At 46.5% G+C, this 24,390-nt stretch overlaps 2 protein-coding genes across 4 annotated transcripts in view; one reads left to right on the top strand and one right to left on the bottom strand.

Annotated features, from left to right (window-relative positions):
* Positions 1–24,390, top strand: part of LOC142587263 (N(G),N(G)-dimethylarginine dimethylaminohydrolase 1) — a 95,338-nt gene that overhangs the window by 27,882 nt on the left and 43,066 nt on the right. The gene's annotated exons all lie outside the window — the stretch shown is intronic.
* Positions 233–23,533, bottom strand: LOC142587281 (cAMP-regulated phosphoprotein 19-like). Its single transcript, XM_075698157.1, has 4 exons — positions 23,166–23,533; positions 7,135–7,245; positions 2,203–2,387; positions 233–1,258 (listed from the first exon to the last, which is right to left on the bottom strand). The coding sequence occupies exons 1-4, from the start codon at positions 23,232–23,234 to the stop codon at positions 1,162–1,164; spliced, it is 462 nt and encodes a 153-aa protein (XP_075554272.1). The 5' UTR covers positions 23,235–23,533; the 3' UTR covers positions 233–1,161.

Below are 24,390 nucleotides of genomic sequence, written 5' to 3'. Positions count from 1 at the left end.
TGGTATCACCTGATCCGATAGACCAACACTCTAAAAACAGTTGCACCCTTTGGGGTGTATATTGGCCACACAACAATAATCGTCATCTGTCTTGCTTGTATTTCCTTTCTTGAAAACGCTGCGCTCGCTACTTTACTGTCGAGAATGCTCTGTCATGCTGATAGCGCGCATGCCGTTCACGACTTGGAAGTACCGGGCTCGCAGCGTTGCAGAAAGGAAATGCGGGTGAGCCAGGTGACATTTATCGTTGTGTGGCAAGATACGACAGGCACTGCAATGCAGCAAACACTCATGCGGAGAAGCCGCAGATAAACAAAGTTGATGATGACAGTGCCACCGCTTCGGCACAGTTTGTCGCCTTCATCAATGACCAACATCCAGACGACTACTTCTGAAATTAGTCTGTCATGCTTTTCTTTTTTAAGTGCAATAATCGCATGATAAACAGCTTTCTTTCTTCGTATTCTGAACTTGTTCAGGCATGGTCAAAAGCCTGTTTGTAATTCCCAGCATTGTTTCTTCATCAGCTTATAAAAACAGTGGTTCGTTCTGCAGTGTGTTCACTGTTGATTCAAGAAGAGATGGCAAATGGACATTGGTATGGAAAAAAAAATCAGCATATTGTTTATTTACTGCACCAATGGCATGGATCACAGGAAAATATGCTCTGTGTAAGATCACATTATGAGGTATGCTATTGTGATGCATAGGTGATAAATGCTCCATAGAAATGACATTTGCTTATACATACCACTAATATTACTCCAGAAAAGTTAAAATTATAAAAACCAACACTCGGTGATTAGACTTGGCGACTATCCGTGCTCACTATGGCTTTTTTTCTCGTGCTGAAATATTTTACATAATTACCTGCAATATTATTTTGTAGTGTATGCAATCAGCATAGCTTTAATGTACTGGTAAGTGGAACCCAAATGTAGATCGGCAACACAGAGTAAAACAGAGCCAGCAATACTGATTGGTAAAATGTCACTGAGCTCTCACCAAGCTCATTTTTATTTTAATTAAAGCTGAAGGGCTGGTTCAGACCTACAAACTGCAGGTCCAACAACTATTCAATGGGAAAGATGGCATTTAAGAAGGTGCCAAAATGGTCTATGTAAAACTGACTGAAAAAAGGAACTAGGGGCACCAGGAAAACTATGGGTTAACAACAGGAACTGCATCTTCCTTGTCTTCTTTGTCCAGAAGTGAGTCTGTGCCACTGCATGGAGAGTGCTCCTTTCGGACACTTTTGCTGCAAGAAAGCAGGCCAACATGATCATTTACACATCTTGCAGGAAAGCCCAGCATTTGGTCTTGTTCTGCTTTTAGTCTGTTTTACCAATGAAGTGTTTCTGCAAGAATGTTTTTTTATGTAAGTGTGGCTAAAAAAGTAAATCCTGACATGTGCCTGAGCTTGTCGTGCAGAAAATGCAACTCATTTGCAACACCCTGTCAAAAACTTTACTTTGCTAGAGGTAAAATGGCAAAGGAGGATCATCTGAAAAGTTGCAGTTCAACTGGCACTGATAACATATTGCACCTGTATACTATTTGCCAATATATCACAATAGTTAAATGTGTGAGTGCCTCAATTTCCTACAGAAATGCTGTGTGAACGTTGCAAGCGTAAATTGGCCTAATTTGAAGACGGGTGTCCGAAGAGCTTTAAGGTTCATGAATTTCGATGAATTCTGTAAACACTGAAGCTGCAAATGGGCCCGTGTGGCCATAGGGTAGACAGTTGCCTCTTCCAGAATAGTTTGCTCAATATTGCTCCCATCCCAGCTGTTGAACAAGGTGAGCCTCTCATGCTGTAACTTTTACAGACATTACTGTGATCAACTATATCAGAGATTTGTGAATTAGGCCCAAGTATGATATGCCATGAAAAAAATGGACTGAAATGAATGAAACGGGCACTAGTGCATTTACTTTTGAACTTGAAACACCAGATCAATGGCTTGGTCTTAATGGTTTGTCCAGTCTCACCAAGGCGAGCAAAAAGTGGATCGGTTGACCTCCTAAGCATCTGACCAGTTTAGGTTCAGTGGCCCCTGTTGCTTCCAGCTGTGAGCAAATAAAATCATCCGAGTGCCCCCAAGTGTTGCATCCAGCCTCTGGGGGCAGCAACAGCAAAAGAGTTTCACGACATCTCACGTAGAGCCCTGTATAGAGTGGGCAGCCCCCACTTTGAACCTTGTAGGAAAAGGCTCCGAGGCCAGCTTGCTTTGCACCGGCGAAGGCTTGCGCGGTGGCAGTGACTCCGTTTTGGTGATGGCCACTCCCATGAGGTTTTGGGGAACGGTGGGGAGCCCCCGCAGAACCACTTTCTGGCCTCTTTCCTTGGCCATGTAGTAGTCTCCCGAGTCGAAATAAACTTGCTGCACACACGTAATAAGAAAAAAAAATCAATATCGCAGGTTTCAATTTTCGCATTTTTGAGCCATTTAGTTCTTGTGCAGGCGCTGCTCAAGTCTCATTACATTACGAGGAGCTAGCACGGGAACTTCAAGCCTGTTTTTCATATGTGCATACTTTCTGGTTAACACTTCGCTCATGGTGAATGACATTTCCAGTATTCCAGAGGTGTAATTTGCCAGTCCAGTTTAGTTGACAATATTTTTTGTTTCACAAATATGTGCAGATACCAGCCTAGAAGAAACCATGTAGCCAAGCTGAAATGGTACCGGTCCCGATTTTAGCATTTAAAGAACTGTAACATCTGTTAAGCAAGGTAATTAGGTCTGCCCAGGCAGGTATGGCTATACAATTTCATAGTCCATCACCATTGTTTCGCATGGAATGTGGCAGCCCTTTAGATTTCCTGCTAAAGTGCAGAGCAGGTACTGTTTGAAATTGTTCCTGCCCAAATCTGTTTCATGTACACTTAGAGAGGTTTCACGGCTTCATCCATTTAATTTACCTGCAATATTTTTTTCAGAGCCACAATTTTACTGCTGTATCTGAAGAGGAATAACCACATTATATACACTTTTGCATATAGTTAATGAAAAGAATTATTGTTGCTAAATTGGCTAATCATTATTGGCAATGAATCGTCATTATGATATATCAAGTATATTCATTGTAACTTGGTACGTGGTTCTTTCGCATAGCAATTTACTGTTGTGAGGTGTCTTTCCACTAATGGCCAAATGCAACGAAATATCACTTTGGCTAAATTAGATATGAATATGTATACAGGGTGTCCCAGGTAAATTTAGCCAGAGTTTAAAAAAATGCCGATGCACTCTAAGGCGACGCGACCAAATGCATTTTGCTGACTAGTGTATGTAGTAAGTCACCATTTTTGTATTATGCTTAATTGCGGAATTATTCAATTAATTAACCAACTTCTGAAGCAACGAAGTTAGGCAAAACATTCCATTTAGAAAGTTGTGGAGCGGTTTGCAAAACGTCCGATTGAACCGTTTATAATTTTCGATCTATTACGTATTAGTTTTTTCCCGCTTACTGCCAGATGCCCGCAAAATACAAAAGAAAAACACCACGTGACATGCCCGCTTGCGCGCCGTGATTGCAATGCTCCCAAAGGTTCCGCGTACAAACGAACATAACTTGTAGCCGAGTGTGCTGCTGCTTGCTTACTCTTTCCTTACCATGGGAAAAATAGGTGTTTTTGTAGATTACGCCAGATTCTGTTCTGAAGGAACTACTACACTGAATATTTTATGTAATACATAAACAAAAAGCAGAATGAATGCACTTTTCAAGCATAAAAGTTTTATTAACGAAATATATGTCATAAATAAAGATATAAATTGCCAGAATCAAGATTGTGAGATAACACTGAACGAAGTTTCTAAAGACACGCTTGTATCTACTAAGAAGATTATGTAAAAAAATTGAGATACAAAATATGTTGCCGTCTAATAGGCACCATTTCCGAAAGAAATAAATATTTTAGTGGAATACCTGTTCAACGAAAAAATTTTAACAGCGAGCACTACAGTTGGGCGTGCCGGGCTGCGGCCGCCGATGTCCCGGGCTGGTTTGCGTCGGTAGTCCCTCTCAGAGTCCGACGAAAAGGCAGCATCCTCAGACTCGCTGCTGCTCGATCCGTCGATAGAATGAGCCGCAAACGCAGCGAAATCGCGAGATCTGCGATCATTCGGTGCGCGAGCGCTGCTCCCGGAGGCAGCCATTTCTGCTTCCTACTTTGACGATCGCGAAACTTCGGAGCACGTTCATAAATTACCGCGTCTTGGGAAAAAATCGAACTGCTTTAGAAAACAAAAATGTAGTTCTTCACATCCGATGGTGAAGTGTGTCCATGAGCGGCGCAGATGTTCTCGAAAGCGGCATTTCAGGCATTCGATAGCGGGTGGCCATTTTTTGCTTTCTACTTTAACGATTGCAAATCTTCAAAACTCGTTCAAAAATCACCGCGTGGCAGAAAAAAGTAAACTGCTTGTAAAATAAAAATATAGTTCTCCTTCACGTCCGATAGCGCAGTGTGTGTTCGTGAGTGGCGCGAAAGCTCTCGAAAGTGGCCTTTCAAATCATCGTTGGCGGGCTAACGATACACAATGGGCGCGGTACGGAAAGAGTTAAAAGGCGACAGGGCAACCGTTATCGCAGTGAAAGCGATAACGGTTGCTGGTGTCAGTCGCACAGCCAACGCCTACGTCGTTGCCCTGTCGCGGTAGCGCACCCTGTTGAATGCTATGTTTGTTTGCACGCGGAACGCTTGGAAACACTGCAATCATGGCGCGCAAGCAGGCATGTCACGTGTTTTGTTTTTTTTCTCGGGCATCTGCAGTAATCGAAAAAAAAAAACATAATATATCGGAAATTACAAACTGTTCAGTCGGACGTTTTGCAAACCGCTCTACAACTTTCTAATTGGAATGTTTTGCCCAACTTCGTTGTTTCAGAAGTTGGTTAATTAATGTTGATTCATTATGCAGGTAAGCAGAATAAAAAATAGTTTGACTTACTTCACACGATAGTCAGCAACATGCATTTAGTCGTGTCGTCTTAGAAAGCACCGGCATATCTTTAAACTCTGGCTAAAGTTAGCTTGGACACCCTGTATACTATTGCAGCAACCTTTTCAGTGCGGATAATTGCATGTGTTTCTCAACAGCCCTTAAACACCTAAGCAGACAGTGCGTGTACCTGGTGGTTAGCGGATATGACGCAGATCCCAGACCACAGCCTTCAGAGATTTTCAGCGCACCGTGGGCGCTGCATACCCAGTCCCGGATGTAATGCCGAGAATGCCTGCGACCGATAACGTCGTCGGCGTCTTTTATATGCGAGTAGCATTCTTTGGGAAATTCGCCCACTTTGCGGTATTGTTTGTCTGCCCGTATCTAACCTCTCACTCCAGCATGGTTCACTGGGCAGTCCATGGTCAAATCTGGCTGCTGGGGTAAATGAACTGTGTTCGAAACCAGTCGTCAGACATGTTCACGTGGCGCATTCACTCGTATTTGAGTCTAAGAGAAGCCTCCGTGCAAAATTTTATCTACACTATCTACAACTAGCCTTTCTGCGCTCTTCAAAATTTCGTTGCAGTTGGCCTTTAAATTATCTCTGCTGGACATATCCCCAAAGACGACATTATAAATGAAATTGACGCATTCAGATTTCTTGCAACCTTGAGTAATCTGTTATAATAAAAAGTCAACTTGACGTTATTCTCGCTCGCTCTGCTTCTCTTACTGCTTCCACATGGACTGTTTTCATACTGCCACTTAAACGCTCAAACTCGGTCCCGTGCTAATTGTTTAAGCTTCTGCGCGAGCTTTGTATTCACCTGACCTTCAATTGCTCCATTTTTGGCACTTAATATGAGTCATGACCTTGAAAAATTACAATGCATTTCTTGAGACAGACTCCATTCCAGATCTTAGTACATCTTCCCATTCAGCAAATGACAGCCACTAAAAGCTGACAAAATGAGCTTGCCATTACGTACGTTACTTGCAAACCGTCTGGTGCATCTGGTGCCAGACATCTGCCGACACTGTATATAACACGAAGTTTTGGCTTAAAGGGACTCTAAAGGCAAGGCAATTACTAAGTCGACGAGGACTGTTTAAATACCATTCCAGAAACCTCGCAACGCTTGTTTCGTGCGAATACTAAGTTTACGAGAAAATTGCATCTGGAGGGTCCTAATACCTTTTTCGAAATTCAAATTTCCAGCCACCCAACCGGGGGGAGGGGTGACGCTGTATACACCGTCACTGCCCTTTGCTACCGTCTGGCAGTAAAACGGCGCACGACAGACGGCGGTACGGTCTATTGCCCAAAGCGGAAACGCGTGGCCATGGAGAAACCGAGCCAAGACAGCGGTAGATTTGCCGTTGCAGCTGCTTTTTGGTCAAATGTCGTGGACCGTTCGGGCATCCCGCGACATCACATGGAAGTTGAATTCTCTGCTACTTTCAGTTTGTGCGAGTTTCACGAGCCAGCAAAACCAACGCAGCACTGCACGATAATGAAGCTAGTGAAACGCTAAAGCGTGGATGGCACGGAGTCGAGCGAAAACGAAACCTTTCGACGTTTTCAAGTGTAATCTCAATGAATTCTTTTTTCTAAAGATGAAATAGAACTGGACAAGTAGCATTTTATTTCCTTTTGTGACAGAATCGGGCAAGTATCCCAGGGGAGTCTAATTATGTCCTGCATTTACCTCAATTTCTCCATTATTAAGGTTCTGTTCGCGATAATATTGATGCCTTAGAGATTCTCAAGCGCTAATCACTTTAGCTTTACTTAATATTTTCCTTTAGTGTCCCTTTAATGTAATTCGGCGTGTTTGCACACCTCTGTCGATTTACAAAATACGAAAGGCCTTTACTTGAGATTTGACCATATTTTAGAACGGGATGAAACAAAGTAGCACACAATGAACTCTGCAAAGCAAACGGAATGCATTTCTTAGGTTTTTTTTTGTTTTTTTATCCGGCTGTGTGGCTATTTTAACGCCAGCGCTACAAACTCTCTGCGGGTACGTAGTGCAGCGCCGAGACAATTTGGTGACATTTTACATGTGAAAATGTATGAGCCGGTTCGTATACTTCCAGCAGTTCACTCATGTGCGAATTTTGCCCATCAGACTGACTTTCTAATGGACTGTGCTGCAAGTCTCACCCCTTTCTTCTGTCGTTTCTGGAAAACCAGAGCTCCTCCGGGAACTGTTCTCCCCGGGTACTTAGACATGAACTTCGATTCTTCCACCAGTTGGGCTTGTCGCTCTGTTTGCTGCCGAAGGACAAGAGCATACCAGTTGATTTGCACGAAAGACGCACACCTACGCAAAGATGCGCTCCGCGGAAGAAAAATACTGCGGCACTAGCTTGAGTCGAATGTTCATTTACCGACGCTGGAATAAAACGACGAAAACATTACTACTCAGGTACGGGGCGCACAATCCTTGATCGATTCCACTGGACATTACTAAGTTCCCCGCGCTAATCAAATAGTACTGATATACGAATGATATCGCGTAGGTTGACATTTCCGGTCTGACATCGGCTTCGTGCACACGACCGATGGCGGCGCTGCGAACGGCACTCCGGTGACGTTATTTGCCTTTTAGTCTGTCTGCTGCTTTCCGGCTCGTAGAAATTTATTTTAAACTTCAGAGGGTAGAGCTGAAACTTTTTTTCGTTCCGGTTCTTTGTTTCTGTTCAATTCCAGAGTGAAAAAATGAAGGTTTGAACAAGTTTTCGTTCGTTTGCACAACCGGAATTTAATTGCAGGAAAGCAGCGTAACTTTATTCTGTACGGAAACTAGGCAGCGGCCCTGCGCTCCACGAAACATTTAAAACAGAAAGGAAAAAAAAAAGTTACGCATGCTTCTTCAGGCCGCCAACCGTTACACAAATGCGCACGCACGCACGTGTTTACACACACACACACACACACACACACACACACACACACACACACACGCACACGCACGCACACGCACGCACGCACGCACGCACGCACACGCACAGCCATGAGTGCAGGTAGTCCGTGGGTAAAAAGTTTCAGAGAAGGTGGCCAACCTGAACCGAGCACCTCTAGCTTTATTTTTAGGTTCAGTTTCGGTTCAATACCCTAATTTTATTTAGTTTGCTGCCGCTCTCGCTGTGCAAGTTATATTAGAGTGTTGATTATATGTCAGTGTTATGATGCGAAAAGACGTTATCCGTTTTAAGTGCCTTCCATAAAACCACAGCCGTCACGGCCATGGACGCGATCTCTTCACGCAATCCCAAAAACATAACTGGAGTGCTCAGCTTAGGAACCGAAACAAATGGCGCTTCGACTGAACTGTAGCAGACGTCAACCCACGGCGCACCGCGGTCGACCGTGCCTTAAGAGGAAGCTTTAGCTCGGGTGCTCCTATCTAAATACATGTAAAAGGAGAATTCGTTTTTCTCGGCAACCACTGCACCAAACTTGAGAAGGTTTGTTGCATTTAAAAGCTTAAAATCTAGTGACTGTTGGTTTCGGATTGTTATTTAGGTCGTCAATTTTTTATTAGAAATTGGCAAAAAATTGAAAATTTTCGATAGACGACACTTTCAGGTTTACAACTCTAACTCAGCAACGAAAATTGATAATGCAATTCCGTGAATCGCATCTAATAGTAAATTTAAAGCGAACAAAATTGATATGTTACACATGAATCTCAAAGTTTAGTAATATGGAAATACAGCTTTTGCAGAACCCTTGTATACGGCGTAATAAATTCACGTAAGATATAAAATGACGTATCTAATTTGTCCGCTTTGATCTAATTGATTCCGTTTACAGAACCGTGATATCTGTTTTTCATGCAGAGAGCTATGAATCTAAACTTCGTGCTTCTATCTTCTTCAAACTTTCGAATTTTTGAAAATTTAACAATTCTGGACCTAAATCGAAATTGCGCTACCAACAGTCACTATAATTTAACTCTCTAAAATGCAACAAATTTGATTAAAATCGGTCCAGGGGCTATCTCAGAAAAACGTTTTTGCGTTTTACACGTATTTGAATAGGCCACGTCGAAGTTGGGCCCGAGCTAAAGCTTCCTCTTAACGGCTGCATGCGTTCGATCACATCCCTCTGCGCCACCCGGTCACTACTGCTGCTTGAGATTTTTCCATATTTGAGATCTTAGCAACGGGTATAGCTACCTGGGATCAGAGTACGCAGTGTGTTTATATTCAAGCTGCAGGTGAGCAGGAAGTGTTGAGGCTGGTGGCGTCAGTTTGTAATCGTAATTTTCTCGAAACAGCAGGAAGATCGTGATAGTCTGGAAAAGTTACCTTTTTCTTTTTAACCTAACTTAAACACAGTGGAAGAGCAATTTCATTGTGATGACCTGTCAGCTTTTGCCGCCGGGGCGCAGGAAAATTAGCAGCACTCGTTGGGCTAGTCGGTTCATGCATAGTTCGGGAAAAACGTGACAGAAGACAGGCACCAAATAAGAAAGATGAGGTTTAAAATACTTATTTTTACTTAGAGGCGAATATACTGGCTGCAATCCGTGGCTAAGGAGCACTCAATATTACGGACATAACGGATTTGACTCCTCTCTGCGCTTACGTGAAGAGGTCGCGTGTCGAACGTTGTCACGTTATCTTTGTTCCCAGTGGAGTTGTGACCCGCCGCTGTAGCCCAGTGGCTATATGGCGTTGCGCTGCTGAGCTGCCGGCCGCATTTCGATGAGAGTGAAATGCAAAAAACGCTCGTGTACTTAGATTTAGGTGCACGTTAAAAATTAAAAATTAAATTATGGGGTTTAACGTGCCAAAACCACTTTCTGATTATGAGGCACGCCGTAGTGGAGGACTCCGGAAATTTCGACTACCTGGGGTTCTTTAACGTGCACCTAAATCTAAGTACACGGGTGTTTTCGCATTTTGTTAGGTGCACGTTAACAAACCCCAGATGGTCCACATTAATCCGGAGTCCCCCACTTCGGCGCGCCTCATAGTCAGATCATGGTTTTGGCACGTAAAACGTCAATTTAATTTTTAACAGTGAAGCTGCGATGCTTACGTGAGCCCTTTGACTCGGTACAGTGATCCCACCGCGGAGACTACGTCGGGGCGGAAGCAGGAAGGAGCATAGAGACGTGCAACTGCACTGTTTTAAGCCTGGTCAGGTTTGTTCGACCTTGAGCCAGCGACTAGCGCATTTCATGGGAGCTCCAGAAGTGAAGCTGGTGCATTTTAGGCCTCTGTGTTGCCTGACATCTTTCACCTGGTTTGAAAGATTTGTTTGAGTTTTTCTCAAAACAAGATCTTGCGCCACCTAATGTTACGCAAACTTTGATAACTTCGTCCTGAACGAATATTTTGATATGAAAATTTGCACACTCATTCCTCACAGATATGTGCGCAGCGAACTAGAACAGAAGAAATTTATGAAATATTTTCGCATTTACAGCTCATTTTGCAAATAAATTTGGTCCAAATTGCAATGTTTTTCGCTATGCTTAGTTTTTCGAACATTGCTTCCTTAATATTTATCACATTGCATAGGTCCCACACTTAGCTACATAAATGCCGAAGCTTTACTCAAGTCAGCAATTCATTAGTTATTGCTGGCGCGATTAGCACTTTTACTGCATTTTATGACAAAAAATATCTGCCAAAAGTAAGATGAACGATTTCTTGCACTTTAAATGGTTGAAGTTAAAACGTACTTATCAAGGGGGAAAAAAGGGTATTTAAATCCTAGCTTCCGATTAAAAAAAACGTTGTGTGGCCTGCCACCCTAAGGAGGCTGTTATCCCGATTTGGAACATGGTGCGTATAATGTGTAGAAAGTAAAATAAAATCAGAACTTGGGACATTCGCATTTGAAATGCGATTTCTGAGTGATACGTGTGATAACCCTACATGATCTGATTGTACTACGAATTGGTGCCGCCACAACATGCGCCTTAAAGGGGCCCTGAACCACTCCTCGGGCTTGATCAAAAAACAGTCCGTGGATAGCATACGCTGCTGTGAACATCTCAGCCAAATTTTGCTGTCGTGCGCGGCGCGTGGACCTTTTTCTCATACGCTATTTCCAACAGAAGCCTGCTCATTCTTTTCTGGGCACTTTATTTAGTAATATATAGCAGATTCCCATACGCGGCTGCTGTTGGCCACTAGCTGACACGAATCAAGAAGGGTGTTTGGATCAGCGCGCTTCTTCCTACTGTTACTCTGTATATTTACTGACGCATTTTAATAACGAGGCTGAAGCAAGCGAAAATCTGCTTTCGAATTTCGATAATGATTACGTACTTCCGGAAGAAGCCGACTGTCGTCCCCTCACGCTCGGCTGCGGCCGCCCGCGTAGTAATTTACCTTCGGCCACCCTGCTTATCGGTGTCGTAGCCGTCGGGTCTCGCTAATTTCGACTATAATTGAACACTCAACTACCCTCGAACCGCGCGAAATTTGAAGGGACTGACAGCTGGCCGGAATGTGTTGCGACACTGAGGGAAATGAAATGACCATGATTTATAGTGACAGAATCCATCACGCTGTTCGCGGCTTAAGTAGGAATTACAATTTAGAATTGGCATAGAAAGTCAAAATCCACTATGTGGCGCGGCCTGGCGGTGAAGTCTTGGTACTTTGGATGTAGTATAAGAGAACTGTACATAAGTGGGCTGTTATTAAGCACGTGTATACTTATTGCTTAATATTGCAGTTGGTATATGCTAAGCTTTAGCGCTTTATTCTGTGCGTATTACGAAGTTAAAAAAAAGTGCACGCTAACGAGCGAGGCTGTTTTCGTGGTAACGAGTGGAGCGGCAGACATGTTCAGTGCATCGCATCGTACATGAGGGCTGTTGTACGCGCGCGAGTTTGCGAGTTAGTGCCCTGCGTTCTGAGGTCTCAGATTCAAAATGTCGTCGATGTATTGTACAGTGACTGGGTGCCAGCACTGCAATAATAGCACTACTGACATATCCTACCACTTGGCTTGGCTAAAAAAGCTTGGCGCATGCAGCCAGCAAAAGCATCGCCTTCGATATCCGTTTGTTACTTGGCGGGAGCCGTCGCTGGGGCGTAGAATCGGACACCACCTATTATTGCAAAAATAATTTAATGCCTCATAAATCATGAACCACAATAGCATGGGCTTGATGAACAAAATATTACCTTCGTACAGCTAGAGCCGCACTTGTCTGCTTCCTACGAATGTCGGTGTATAATCGCTATCGCGCTCACCTATCACTGTTCCCAGCATGTTTTTGAGCACAACTAGTTGGAGAAGTATGGGAGAGGCCTTTACCCTGCAGTGGGCGTAACCAGGCTCATGATGACGCTGATGCTGATGATGATGATATCCCCAAAGCAGATCGGAAAATGCTGCTAGAAAGTGTTCCACGGCGCTTTGCGCATTACCACTGTATGATCGGACACTCAGACCAATAAGCTTTCAGTTGCACTAAAAAAAAAAAAAAAAGACGGGCGCCATAAAAATTGGTTGTCAGTCCCTTTAAGGTCAGACCACTCGCGTGCTTGCCAGCGCGCGCTCACTCATGGCCGCTCCTGGTGAGACGTCTTGGCAGACTATTTTGTAGTGAGCTATCGATAGCGCTTCAAAATGCGCAAGTTAGATATAGCCACTATCCGTCGGTCAAGCTGGTGCCGAACAAAGCCGGTGCACACCACATAGCACAGCCAGCCAGGAGCATATGAGTGCGAGCGCGCACTCTAGCCTTGTCATGCTCCAACCAAACACCGTAGTTGCACGTAGCTGTGGTCTGCCACGTGGCGCAGACACCGCGGCCGCCGCGGGTTGCCGCGACAAGTCCGCTAGCTTAGCGCACTGCGGGTCGCTGAGAAAAACCGCGTTTGCGCGTCGTAGGCCCCAAAATCAGAAATAGTGGCGTCCACGTGAACATCCAAAATGAAATTTGAACTGCGCGCCACGGTGACATTCAAATGCATTTCTCAACTGCTATAAAAATAGTTTTAGTTTCACGTACGTAGAAGCGCTACGTATATGTGAAGATCTTGCGGGATCGAAATGCGCCTGTGCCGAACGTATAGGGAGCCCCGTCGCGTCTCACGCACGCACGTGAAATCTGCGCCTGTGTGTTGAGTGCCCCACGTAGTACGTGACGGTATCTGCAAGCTACTAGGCCGAGAAGGCAGCACAAGCTATAGCACGGACGCGCAGTTCGCCAGGTGCGGGAATCCGGCGTTGGCTCCGATTCCGGCTCGTCTTGAACAAACTTTGATGGAGTAGCGTTCATGCCTGCGGCAGAGGGTGCCAGTGGACATGCGGGAGCAAGGATCTGTACGTTTCCAAGTCCTCTACACAACGACTGTTGCGTACGCGATATAAGCATCCCACGCATTCGGCGCGTAGCGCACATAGAACTCTCCCGTCTGCGTGCGCAAAGCTTCTGCGTACGTGAAACTAAGCTGTATATTGTGCACACGTCGTCCGACGCCAACGAAGAATGGCAAAGTTCACATCTCGTGCGGCATTTACCGGCATGCAAAACAATACAGCTTTAGCAGAGCCGTATTACCGTACGATAAGTGCGGTATACGGTATGGTTCCAGAAAAGGGTTGTAGCGCCGAAAAACAACACACAGCAAGCGAGACGGGACAGGCACATACAGTATGGTATTACCGTTCCATACTAACCGACCGCGATGGCCGAAGACGTTTTAGCTGCGTGTGCCGCTCAATGCGTACGGTAAAGAGATAATAGAGAGTTTTAGTTGAGCGCGTTTACGCTCCGCTAAGCAGTTAAGCGGAGCGGAAGCGCATGCGCCGTCCGCTTAGCCGTAAGCGGTCTAGCGGAGCGAGGAACACGGTCCGCTTAGAAGCTGCCTGAGCGGAGCTAGCGGAGCGTGCCTCGCAGCGCTTTGGCTAGCGTTGGCGTCAGAACGGATTGGATTGGATGCAAAAAGCAAGCGCGCTGGCTAACACGTGGCGTTCCCCAAGACGGCGCTTTATTTTGCATTGGATAAAACGGACCGGTAACGCATTACAAGCGCACGTCTAGACACTTCATGGATGAATAGTTATATATATACATATATACGTTTTACTGTATAAGAGTGATCATAAGGTGTTTTTATTTTCTTTCATTACCCTGAATTTGGCCAGGGGGCGCTGCAACTACGAAAGGTTCGCTCCGCTACGCTAAACGTGTAACTAAAACGTGAAAATCGCCCGCCGCTCCGCTGTGGCTTAGCGGGGCAGCTCGGAGCGGAGCGTACCGTAAAGGCGCTCAACTAAAACACTCTAATAGAGAGTTTTAGCAGTGCCGTATTACGGTACGGTAAGTGCGTAATACCGTACCGGTCGAGGACTGCGCATGCGCGAACATTACCGTACGGGATGACTTTCCGTACGGCATACTAGACGGTACGGAGTCGCTAAAAAACTCGGCTGGCACCGTCTGTCGCGAGCCGAGCTGCACCAAGCCAAAACAGTGAGAAGCTGATGTCGGCCACAGAGTCCACGTCTCGCGTGCTTTTTTTACCATGATAATACCAAGGCAACAGGTTACTTTAAATCATCTTCTGCGGAGCGACGAAATTACAAGTAAACAGTGGCATAAAAAAAACCAGGTAGGTGGCGCCATCTAGTGATGCAGAGTTTACTTAGAGGGGACGCAGAGATTTTATTGCAATAACTAACTATACTTATCTACCGGTGTAAAGTGTCAGAAGCGGTGCAATTGACAACAAACCCTTTTTTATGTATTGATTAGATAAGAACACCTATGCAACAAAAGGTTTCACGTGTTGCAGGACGAACGGCCTTGTGACTGGCGTCTAAGTTTGCCGTAGCCGGGCACTTCTGTAAAAAATAATGCGCGTATGGACAAGCTAAAGCTTTCTAAAAGTATTCGTCAAAATGAACATTTCGCGCTCAGCGCATAATTATTGCATTCTGCAAAGCCCCAATGTTAGCCGCTATCATCATTATCACATTACCGTACGCATCGAGCGGCTCACGCAGCTAAAACAGTCTTCGGTCATCGCGGTATGTTAGTACGGAACGGTAATACCGTACCGTATACCGCACTTACCGTATCGTAATAGGCTTAATTAGTTTAGCCTTCATTACTCCTGGTTGCGCTGATTAAGTAAAATAATAAATGAACTGCTTAATCTACATTCGGCTTCCTTACCCTTGATTAATCTTAATTAGACTTATTTAGGCTTAATTTCATAGTAATTAATCGGCCTAGTAAACTTAATTACTCTTAATAGCTCTTCCGTACTCACTATAGTCATTAACTCTGTAGTCATACGTAGTCATAAGGCATTTTCATATATAGCCCCACAGGATCCCGTGCATACCTGTGGAGCACATCGTGTCACACGTTGCAGACAGACGGACATATTTCCCAGGAAAGCAGCCCTAAAATGCTTACACATTACAAAGGGAAGGACGCACGTGCGCAGTGTAGCGCGATTGGAAGGTTACCGCGCGAGCGTCGACCGCCCGACAGAAAAATCCCGCGGGGAAAACGGGAGTAACTAGACAGTTAGCCCTAAAGAGCGCGCTTTCGTCTCTTAAGGAACTAACTGCGGGAATGTGCATGCCGTGTGCAAATTCAGGAGAGTTCGTGTTTAGTCCCTGGTTGGAAAGAGAGCAACTGGAGGACGAACGGCAGCAATTACACCCTATGCACCCCGCTGTTCTCGTCCCTGTCGTGGAGTGATGAGGCGAAAACGGTATTGTCTGGAAGTCGTAAATAGTTCGAAGTTCGTGTACTGTCTATTACATGAAAAGCAGCACTTTGCCTTTTCGTGTGAAAATTGCGTGTAATATAACAGGTGGAAGTGAAGAGCCGTGTACTTCGTGTTCACACCTTAAGTGAAGGATATACACATTAAACGCACAAGTCACTGATGGACCGCCAGATTCTCTTGGTCAATAGTACCAAAGTTCCTTCCGTTCCAAGGAGCATAGGCGCCGACTACGGGGGGAGGGGGGGTATCCGGGGCCCAACACCCCCCCCCTCCACCAGCAATGCCGAAGCCTACCCCCCTTAACGTGTCATTGCCAGAGTTTTGTCACCCACATCATTTCAGGTTTCTTTTGACTTGCCTCGAGCTTTTCACATAAAATTTTATTGGGGCTAATAGCTTACTGCATCGCTCTTGGCGCGGACCTGCACGGATTTTAATTCGTACTTTGCTTTATTTCTGCAAATCCTGACAATAGGAGAACAAGCGCATTAGAAGTGCCAGCGGCGGCTGCCTCATCCGTATTTTCTAACTTCAACATTGTTTTAAATTTCCACTGTAAACATCATGCACCATACACAATATATTTATATATACACAGGACAAAGTTTATTATCTTAAAAAGAAGGAGGTAGCCATTTAATAATTATAAAGGTATGAATGGCTTATGACTAGACAATGAATACGTTGCTGTATGTTCACCTCACTTCAAAATGCTTTGCGTGCATTTTTGACCCTGAAAGAAAGCTGTAGACTTTAGTGACCCCTTCGGCCGAGTCTTATCAACGGCGTGTGATATGCACGTCAATGATATGTCTCAGTATCGCTTTTCTTTCCGGTAAACAAAGCTAACGACTCATTAAAAATACTTCTAATAATCTACAACATTTATTACGGATGGAAACATCGTCACTTGCATGCAAATGTCATAAATATATACAGGGTGTCTTCACTAACTATCATGCACGAAGATTAAAAAAAAAGCAATGCTTTACTCGAAGAAAACCTAGTGCATATTGTTTCCAGTGCATTGGAGTAGCTGCCAGTAAGTTTTCCGTTACTGAGATTTAATTAGGTTATCGTAATTAATTGTCTAACTCGAGACATACTATCATTATCAAAGTGTCAATGAGTCATTTGTAGGCACGTAGTACTAATTTTTTGCAACTGATAAGTAAACCCTGAGAAATATGGCGAATACCACGTGGCTGCGCTCCCACCTGCATCACAAAGCAGCGCCCTCAAACAGGCTCTTTCTGAGTTAGCCAGAACGAAATAAAGGAAATAAAGCAAAAAAGTCACCGCCCAAGCACCCCGTACAGATGAAGCTGAACCATGCGGCCCGGGAGTATCACTGGGTTAATCCGGACGGTTCATAAACGACGGCTTAGTAGGCTGCCAGATCCTCGGTACGCAGTTGCTGCTTGCGCTCGTCTGCAAAAGACTGTTCTTGTGCCCGGGCTGCAGCATCGGGGCGGCATAGACGAGCTCGTTCCCTGTTCTGCTCGCGGCGTTGCTGATCGAAAGCTGCCTGCTTCTCAGGAGTACGTATGACGCGTGGCCTACCCATTTCGTAGCCGGAGAGAAACTGCTGCACGACCGCTCGGCTGCGACGGAGGGCAACGGCATGACTACTGGCGCAGCCAATCGCGCGCCTCTCTCGCTTTTTTTTTTTTCGCGCGTTCGCATGGGGTTGCGCCCAAAGAGTGTTCGGCGTACAGGCGCCCAAATCTTTTAACTGGCGCGCGCGAGCGGCGACTTTTCCGTGCGTCAGCGCCGTATGACGGGGCGCGGCTGCAAAGAGTCTGAGGCTAAGTGCATACGGACAGCGCGCTCAGCTGGGCCCATCGTCTGCTAAGCTGTTTCCAGCCTCGCCCTGTCATACGGCGCTGACGCACGGAAAAGTCGCCGCTCGCGCACGCCAGTTAAAGATTTGGGCGCCTGTACAGGCGACAGACGGACGGACGAATCGGCTAGCCATATACAGCTTCGCTGTAAAACGTGATCGAGCTAGTGCCTTATCTGCCGCGTTCCGGCCGAAATAACACGTCGCGCTTGGTGTTAGTTGGAAACAAGCTGTGATAGCTGTTGTCTTAGCGTAGATAAAGTGCACGGATGTCTTTTTTTTTCCACGACGCCTATCACGACAAAAGCGAATTGACAGCGTCAGTGCAAAGGTTTAAACGTGCGTTTTGTTTCGTCCCCGCCATGTCTTTCTCAAATGAGCAGAAGGAAAACATTATCTTTGCCTTGGCAGCTGCAAATGGCAACAAGAGGAAGGCTGCAGATGACAAGAGGAAGGTCGCAAATATATATATCAGTCATGGAAGTATGGCGGTAGACCAAACGCACCGACTATCACCAGAAATTATGAAAACCTGACACAAACCGATGGCTTCAAGAAACAGCGGAGGAGGACTCCATCTTTGACTCCTATAGCCTACGCACGGATGTTCTAGCATTTATGGCCTCAAACCCACATGCTAGCGTGCGGGACGTTGCCTCCCAGGTACCAATATCCAAGTCATCAGTTTGGAGGATTCTAAATGACGGCCTTTCACCCGTACCACCTTAACCAGCACCAATGCTTGGAAAATAGAGGCCTGCCTCGAATTGGGTCCTCGCAAAAGCCGAGGAGTCACCGGACTTTTTGAGCAACATCATGTGCACAGATGAAGCTAATTTTCACAGAAACGCCCAGGTAAATTTACGTAATGCAAACTATTGGAATGATTACAATGCACACTAAGTAAAGCAGAAACGGCACCAGTATACTAGTGGTCGTTCAATGTGGGGTGCAGAATTTACGCCGATGCTATAATCAGTCCCATCTTCTTCGATCACACACAGACTGGGCTGCGTTACGTAGACGAAATCCTTGAGGAGTGGTGGATGAGTTTCCCAGCGAAGTCGCGCTTTCACGCCTTCCACTTCTGTGGTATCAGCAAGATGGAGCACCAGCACACAGCAGCAGCAGAGCACGAAACTGGCTGAGTGCGACTTTTCATGCGCAATAGATTGGAAGGCACGGGCCTGTAAATTGGCCGGCTAGGTCACCTGACCGCTCTCCACTAGATTTCTTTCCTTGGGGTTATGCGAAAGGTCGTGCGCACATGATAGACACGGACTTCAGGTTAGCTCAAGACAGGGATAACAGATGTCTGCCGTAGAATTCGAGCGTCGGTCATCAAGGATGCCACTGAAGATGTGATACAGCGGACTCAGTACTGCGTAGATGCAGAAGGAGACCTAATCGAACGCGTCCTCTAGGCAGCCGCTGGTGTTAAACGACGCTTACGAATGCATAGATAAGGGCACAAATCTACGTTGTGTGTGTGTGGGGGGGGGGGGGGGGGGGGCGTCCCGATTGCCAATTCAGCTAATGTAGCAGTGATTATTTACTTTCTTGAATGCATCGGTTTTGTCTTTTATCAACACGCGAGTCGCTTCGCGGTCTGTTTATTTGGCTTTGATCTTACGCGAACCTGTTTTTGCAGCACGTATACACTCTTATGAGAACTAAAACCGCCACTTTAATTTGGCCTTGGTCCAAAGCAAGTTTCTGGTGCGAAATCTAGCTGCGCGCGCACTCTGTCGATGAGGTGCCAGCAAAGTTGGGATTTTGAAACATGATTTGCCTATTACATTGCTCTTCGCGTTTCGTGCGTGGTCAGGGTGCGCTTCGGCCGCGTTATCAAGCGGCTTTTGTTATCAATGTGATCGGTCGGCCTTGAGAAATAAGTGTGACAGAGAGGAATGAATAGCTGCAAAGCCACGAAACCTGCAGTTGGTGCTCCTTCTGTACCATTATCAAGGTGATGCGCTGTCTTTTCGGGTTTGTGACAGGCCATGCGGTTGCTTTCAATCAAATTATTTGAATGCGCTGCTTTATAATGCAGGTGGTTGCACAGTCACGTGGCACTTTTCATGTTTGGTGAGGTTTGTTTGCCAGTCGGAAAAAAAATTGCACGCAATTATTAGTACGTCGCTTAAAACACAGCAGTTGGACGTCATTTCGGGGTGCCTGGGGGTGTCTAAATACCTCAGTGACACTGATAATAAGGACAGTACTTCTCGAATTAGATAATTGAAATTGTCGAATTAAACTTCAGGAACGAAAGAATTACTGGTGGCTACTCCACTGTACTGGAAACAATGTGCACTAAGCTTTCTTCGAGTAACGCAACAGCTCTTTTTTAAGTCTTGGTGCATGATAGTTGGGGCACCCTGTAAAACTCAGTAACCGCAATGAGGCCAAGGCGGTTTCACTCGAAATCAGAATCAACAGCAGTCACGCGCAGGAGCGCTTATACTCGGACTCACAGAAAAAGAAAAAAAAAAGTCTGCAATTTCGCCGGAAAGGCGAAGCAGTATTAGTGACAGCGAAGTATACGACGATTACACGAAGAAAGCTTACAACACCGAGAGACGCCAGATTCTTGGCGGTGGGAGAGGACTCCGGCTGTTAAATTGAATTGTCTCCTACTATGAGGCCTTGTATAAAAGGGAACAATTCTTCGAAGTCGCGCGAAGTTTGTTCAAGTGCAAGAAATTTATATATATATATATATATATATATATATATATATATATATATATATATATATATATATATATATAGTAACGGTGGCCTCGGCAAGCCAACCTCCTCTGAAGCCGCCCCTCCCATTCGCCGGTGCCTTGTGCGCGGAGCCTTTTGGGTAGGAATAGGCCCACATTGTTGCCGGACCATTCGAGTTTGGTACGTGGTAACGATTAGTGGCTTAGTGGCGCCTGCCGTCCGAGGCACGTAAGAAGTACGCGTGGGTGTCTGCTATCGCGGGCGTCGCGTTCTTCGCTTCAAATGTGTTGCCTCGAAACGTGGAGGTGGACTGGGGAGCCAGACCCATGGCGATATAATTTTCAAAGCATCACTTGCACTTACCACCGCAATTAGTCGGCGTTCTCTCCTCGAAACGTCCAGAGTGTGGGCCCGAGCGTGGTCTATTGTTTCGTCAAATCAGCTGCTGTGTACCGGAAACTCCGGTGCGTATTTTCTTGCTAATTTTTGTTCCGCTGTCTAGCGCCTATACATAGTATGCACGTGTCGTCACATCCGCTGCTGTCGTCGGCTGCCGCACTACCTTCCGCCATCTTGGGGTACCTTATCAACAGGCGCGCGCATAGGCTGGCATAGGTCCCCAACATGGCGCTGCCGTAAACCGGAAGCCGCGGAGTATCGTTGAATGACGTACGTGCATACTATGTATATAGGTTGATACAAGATCTTCCTCAGGATAGTTATTTGTCGCGTGTTTGCTTAGTGAAAGGCTCTGCTGTGCGTCTTTCGTTGTGAAGGGAACGGATAGCATTACTCTACACAATGCCGAAGTCGTCAGCTTTCCTTGAGGTTTACGTGCACTGTTTTGTAAGATTGTGTGGTGCTACGTCCTTACATTGTTGGAGACGTGCCTATTGAGTTCTCGCCGGTCTTTTGGGAGGCAGAAGGCATTGTAGAACGACAGCATCGACTGGGACCGTCTGCCATAACAGTGGGTCGGGGTCCCCGGCTCGCCAGTCCATCGTTAGGCACAAGATGTAACGAATTTTTTTCACACGGAAAAGCAGTCGCTGCGGACCCTGGACGCTCGCTTGAGCGCCTGCGCATGTTCGCAGAGGCGAAATACGTAACATTATTTCCCAGAATATCGCCCCAAACGCGACGAATCGCCGTCGGGAGGGCGGCTTGGTTGCCTTCACACATTTGCAGGGCGAAAGGCTTCGTCGTTTCCCTGAAACCGCCCCGAAACGCGACCAGTCGTCTGTTACCTGGTCGTCGCGGGTTGTTGGGCATAATGCCGACGCCTGATCGTTCGCTGCTGCATTGGCGCCTGTCTGCTGCTTGCTTAAGCGCCGAGCCGCGTAGTGGTTCAGTGTTTTACCTGACCGACAAAACACAGACCAGACTGCTTCACACACTTGAATTCCTTCACTCAACCTCGGCGTTCGTTTGCCACGCCGACTACGTGCGCATATTCCAAAACCCCCGCAGCAGACGCAGCCAAAGCGAGCTGACTAAAGCTCCCGCTTGTCTATCACGCGAGGGCCTATTTCCCATCATCCCATTACTCTAAATTTTTTATGACTATATAGGCTTCAAAATTGTCACGTGGCACTCACTCCTAGTATTTTCCTTTCTCCGTGTGAGGGAAGCTCGCCTGATATCTCCTCGAAAGAGGATTCTGGGCCGTGGCGCTGTTTGGTCGACGCTCGCGCGATAACCTTGCAATCGCGCTAGATTGTACAGGTCAGAATGCAGCGAGCTGAGCCGCGCTCCCATGAGGGTAGTAGAAAGCAGCACCTACTTCGTTTCTTGGGGCTATGGGCAAGCAAATTAGATTCTGTGGTTTCACGTGCCAAAAGCTAGATCCGATTATGAGGCGCGCCGTATAGTGGGAGACTCCCACTTAATTTTGACCACTTGCTGTGAATTGTACAGAGGTGTTATTTCGCCCTGTCGAAATGCTGGCTGCCGCGATTTGATCCCGCACCCTCGTGCTAGCAGCGCAACGTCATAGCCACTACACCACAACGGAAGGTACATACGCAGTTTGGCCACCGTGCCTGCGATCTTAGACTTTGGCCACGTTGCTGTGGCTTTCGACAGTATGCACGCTGCACCCTTTTCTTGATTCCAGGCAGCCCCCCTCCCCACAAGATCTAAAAAAATTAAATTATGGGGTTTTACGTGCCAGAACCACTTTCTGATTATGAGGCACGCCGTAGTGGGGGACTCCAGAAATTTCGACCACCTGGGGTTCTTTTTAACTGCACCTAAATCTAAGTACACGGGTGTTTTCGCATTTCGCCCCCATCGAAATGCGGCCGCGGTGGCCGGGATTCGATCCCGGGACCTCGTGCTTAGCAGCCCAACACCATAGCCACTAAGCAACCACGGCGGTTTCCCCACAAGATCTCAAATAGGGGAAAGTTCCCGCAGCGGTATAGTGAACGCGTGGTGCAGAGGGACGCGGCCGACCGGAGCGGCAAATACCACGGCGCGCGTCACGCCCTTGTCTGCCGTGAAAAAAAATAAAAAAAGACTTCGGAAACGACAGGCAAGCGACTTTAATAGCACTACAACTTATAAGTAACGAAATAGTCAAAAACGTTAACTGACAAAGGTATATCAAGCAGTCTGTGGGAATATCAGCACAGCAAGGTATACGAGGCGACTGCGGCTTAATAACCGACACTGAACTCACCATCGCAACTACGCGTTCCGTTTCATATCTGCTTCAAGGGCCCGTTAACAGTCAACAGCTATATACTACGGAACACATCTCTGCACTGCGTGAAAGAAGGCCAACAATATTAAGTGTGGAGAGTGACGCGCATGAGTAACGTGAAAGCCAAGGTCCCCTTATAAAACGAGTGTTCTAGAGGAACCGTCATTTAGGATAAGCCTAAAAGCGACGCTCCCACCTGTTCATGCTTGCCGGTGATTTCGACTTCCGCAGAACATCCTGCGACTTGGCTGTCTTCTGTGGCCATGGCTTTAACAGACGGTAAGCGGAGCGCTCGGCAAAACAGAATCTTGCAGCTAAGGCAACAAAGCGGTTGGGCTTGCTTAACGGCTATGCGAAAGACAACTGCGGCTGCACGCGGCGGAATACAGCAGACAACCGATCTACACCAGGAGGCGGGAACTCCGTATGCCTCCCATTGACCGTGTCAAATCGCGTCACAATTACGTCAGGCATACAGTCAACGTCAATGCCTGTGGATGGCCAGAAAGTAAATCACAAGCAAAAGTGATAGTGACGTGCTCTCCTTTCGCCCTCCTCTCCCCTGACGGCTGTCCGTCGCTCAGCTAGCCGGTGCGACCGTTCAGCCTCACTGCACGAGTGTCGCTACGCGGAGCGCTGGCTTCTGCGTGTTACACATGCAGCGTGCCATAGACTGGAAACGAAACACAAACCTTCGTTTGATTTTTTTTATAGCGATCGTAATTGTATGGACATTGCAGGCGAATCTCGACCGGCGGCGTCGCCGTTTCTGTATAATGTCCAAGTGCGATAACATCGCGGCCGCGCGCCGTATGCTGCTGTAAGTGTGAGGGAAAGCCTGCGAGGGTGAGCCAACAAGGATAGGCACCGTGCAATGTTCAGATGGCACTACGACGTTTTCATTTTCCGCCCCCATATCCCTGACACCGGCCGCTAGAGAGGCGATGAAAATCATACGCCATTCCGAACGATCATCATCATCATCATCAGCCTGGTTACGCCCACTGCAGGGCAAAGGCCTCTCCCATACTTCTCCAACAACCCCGGTCATGTACTAATTGTGGCCATGTCGTCCCTGCAAACTTCTTAATCTCATCCGCCCACCTAACTTTCTGCCGCCCCCTGCTACGCTTCCCTTCCCTTGGAATCCAGTCCGTAACCCTTAATGACCATCGGTTATCTTCCCTCCTCATTACATGTCCTGCCCATGCCCCCCCCCCCCATCTCTTTTTCTTGATTTCAACTAAGATGCCATTAACTCGCGTTTGTTCCCTCACCCAATCTGCTCTTTTCTTATCCCTTAACGTTACACCAATCATTCTTTCCATAGCTCGTTGCGTCGTCCTCAATTCAAGTAGAACTCTTTTCGTAAGCCTCCAGGTTTCTTCCCCGTAGGTGAGTACTGGTAAGACACAGCTACT

Source organism: Dermacentor variabilis, chromosome 1, assembly GCF_050947875.1.
Source record: "Dermacentor variabilis isolate Ectoservices chromosome 1, ASM5094787v1, whole genome shotgun sequence".
Classification (NCBI taxonomy): Eukaryota; Metazoa; Arthropoda; class Arachnida; order Ixodida; family Ixodidae; genus Dermacentor; species Dermacentor variabilis.
This window is presented reverse-complemented; position numbering and strand designations above follow the sequence as displayed.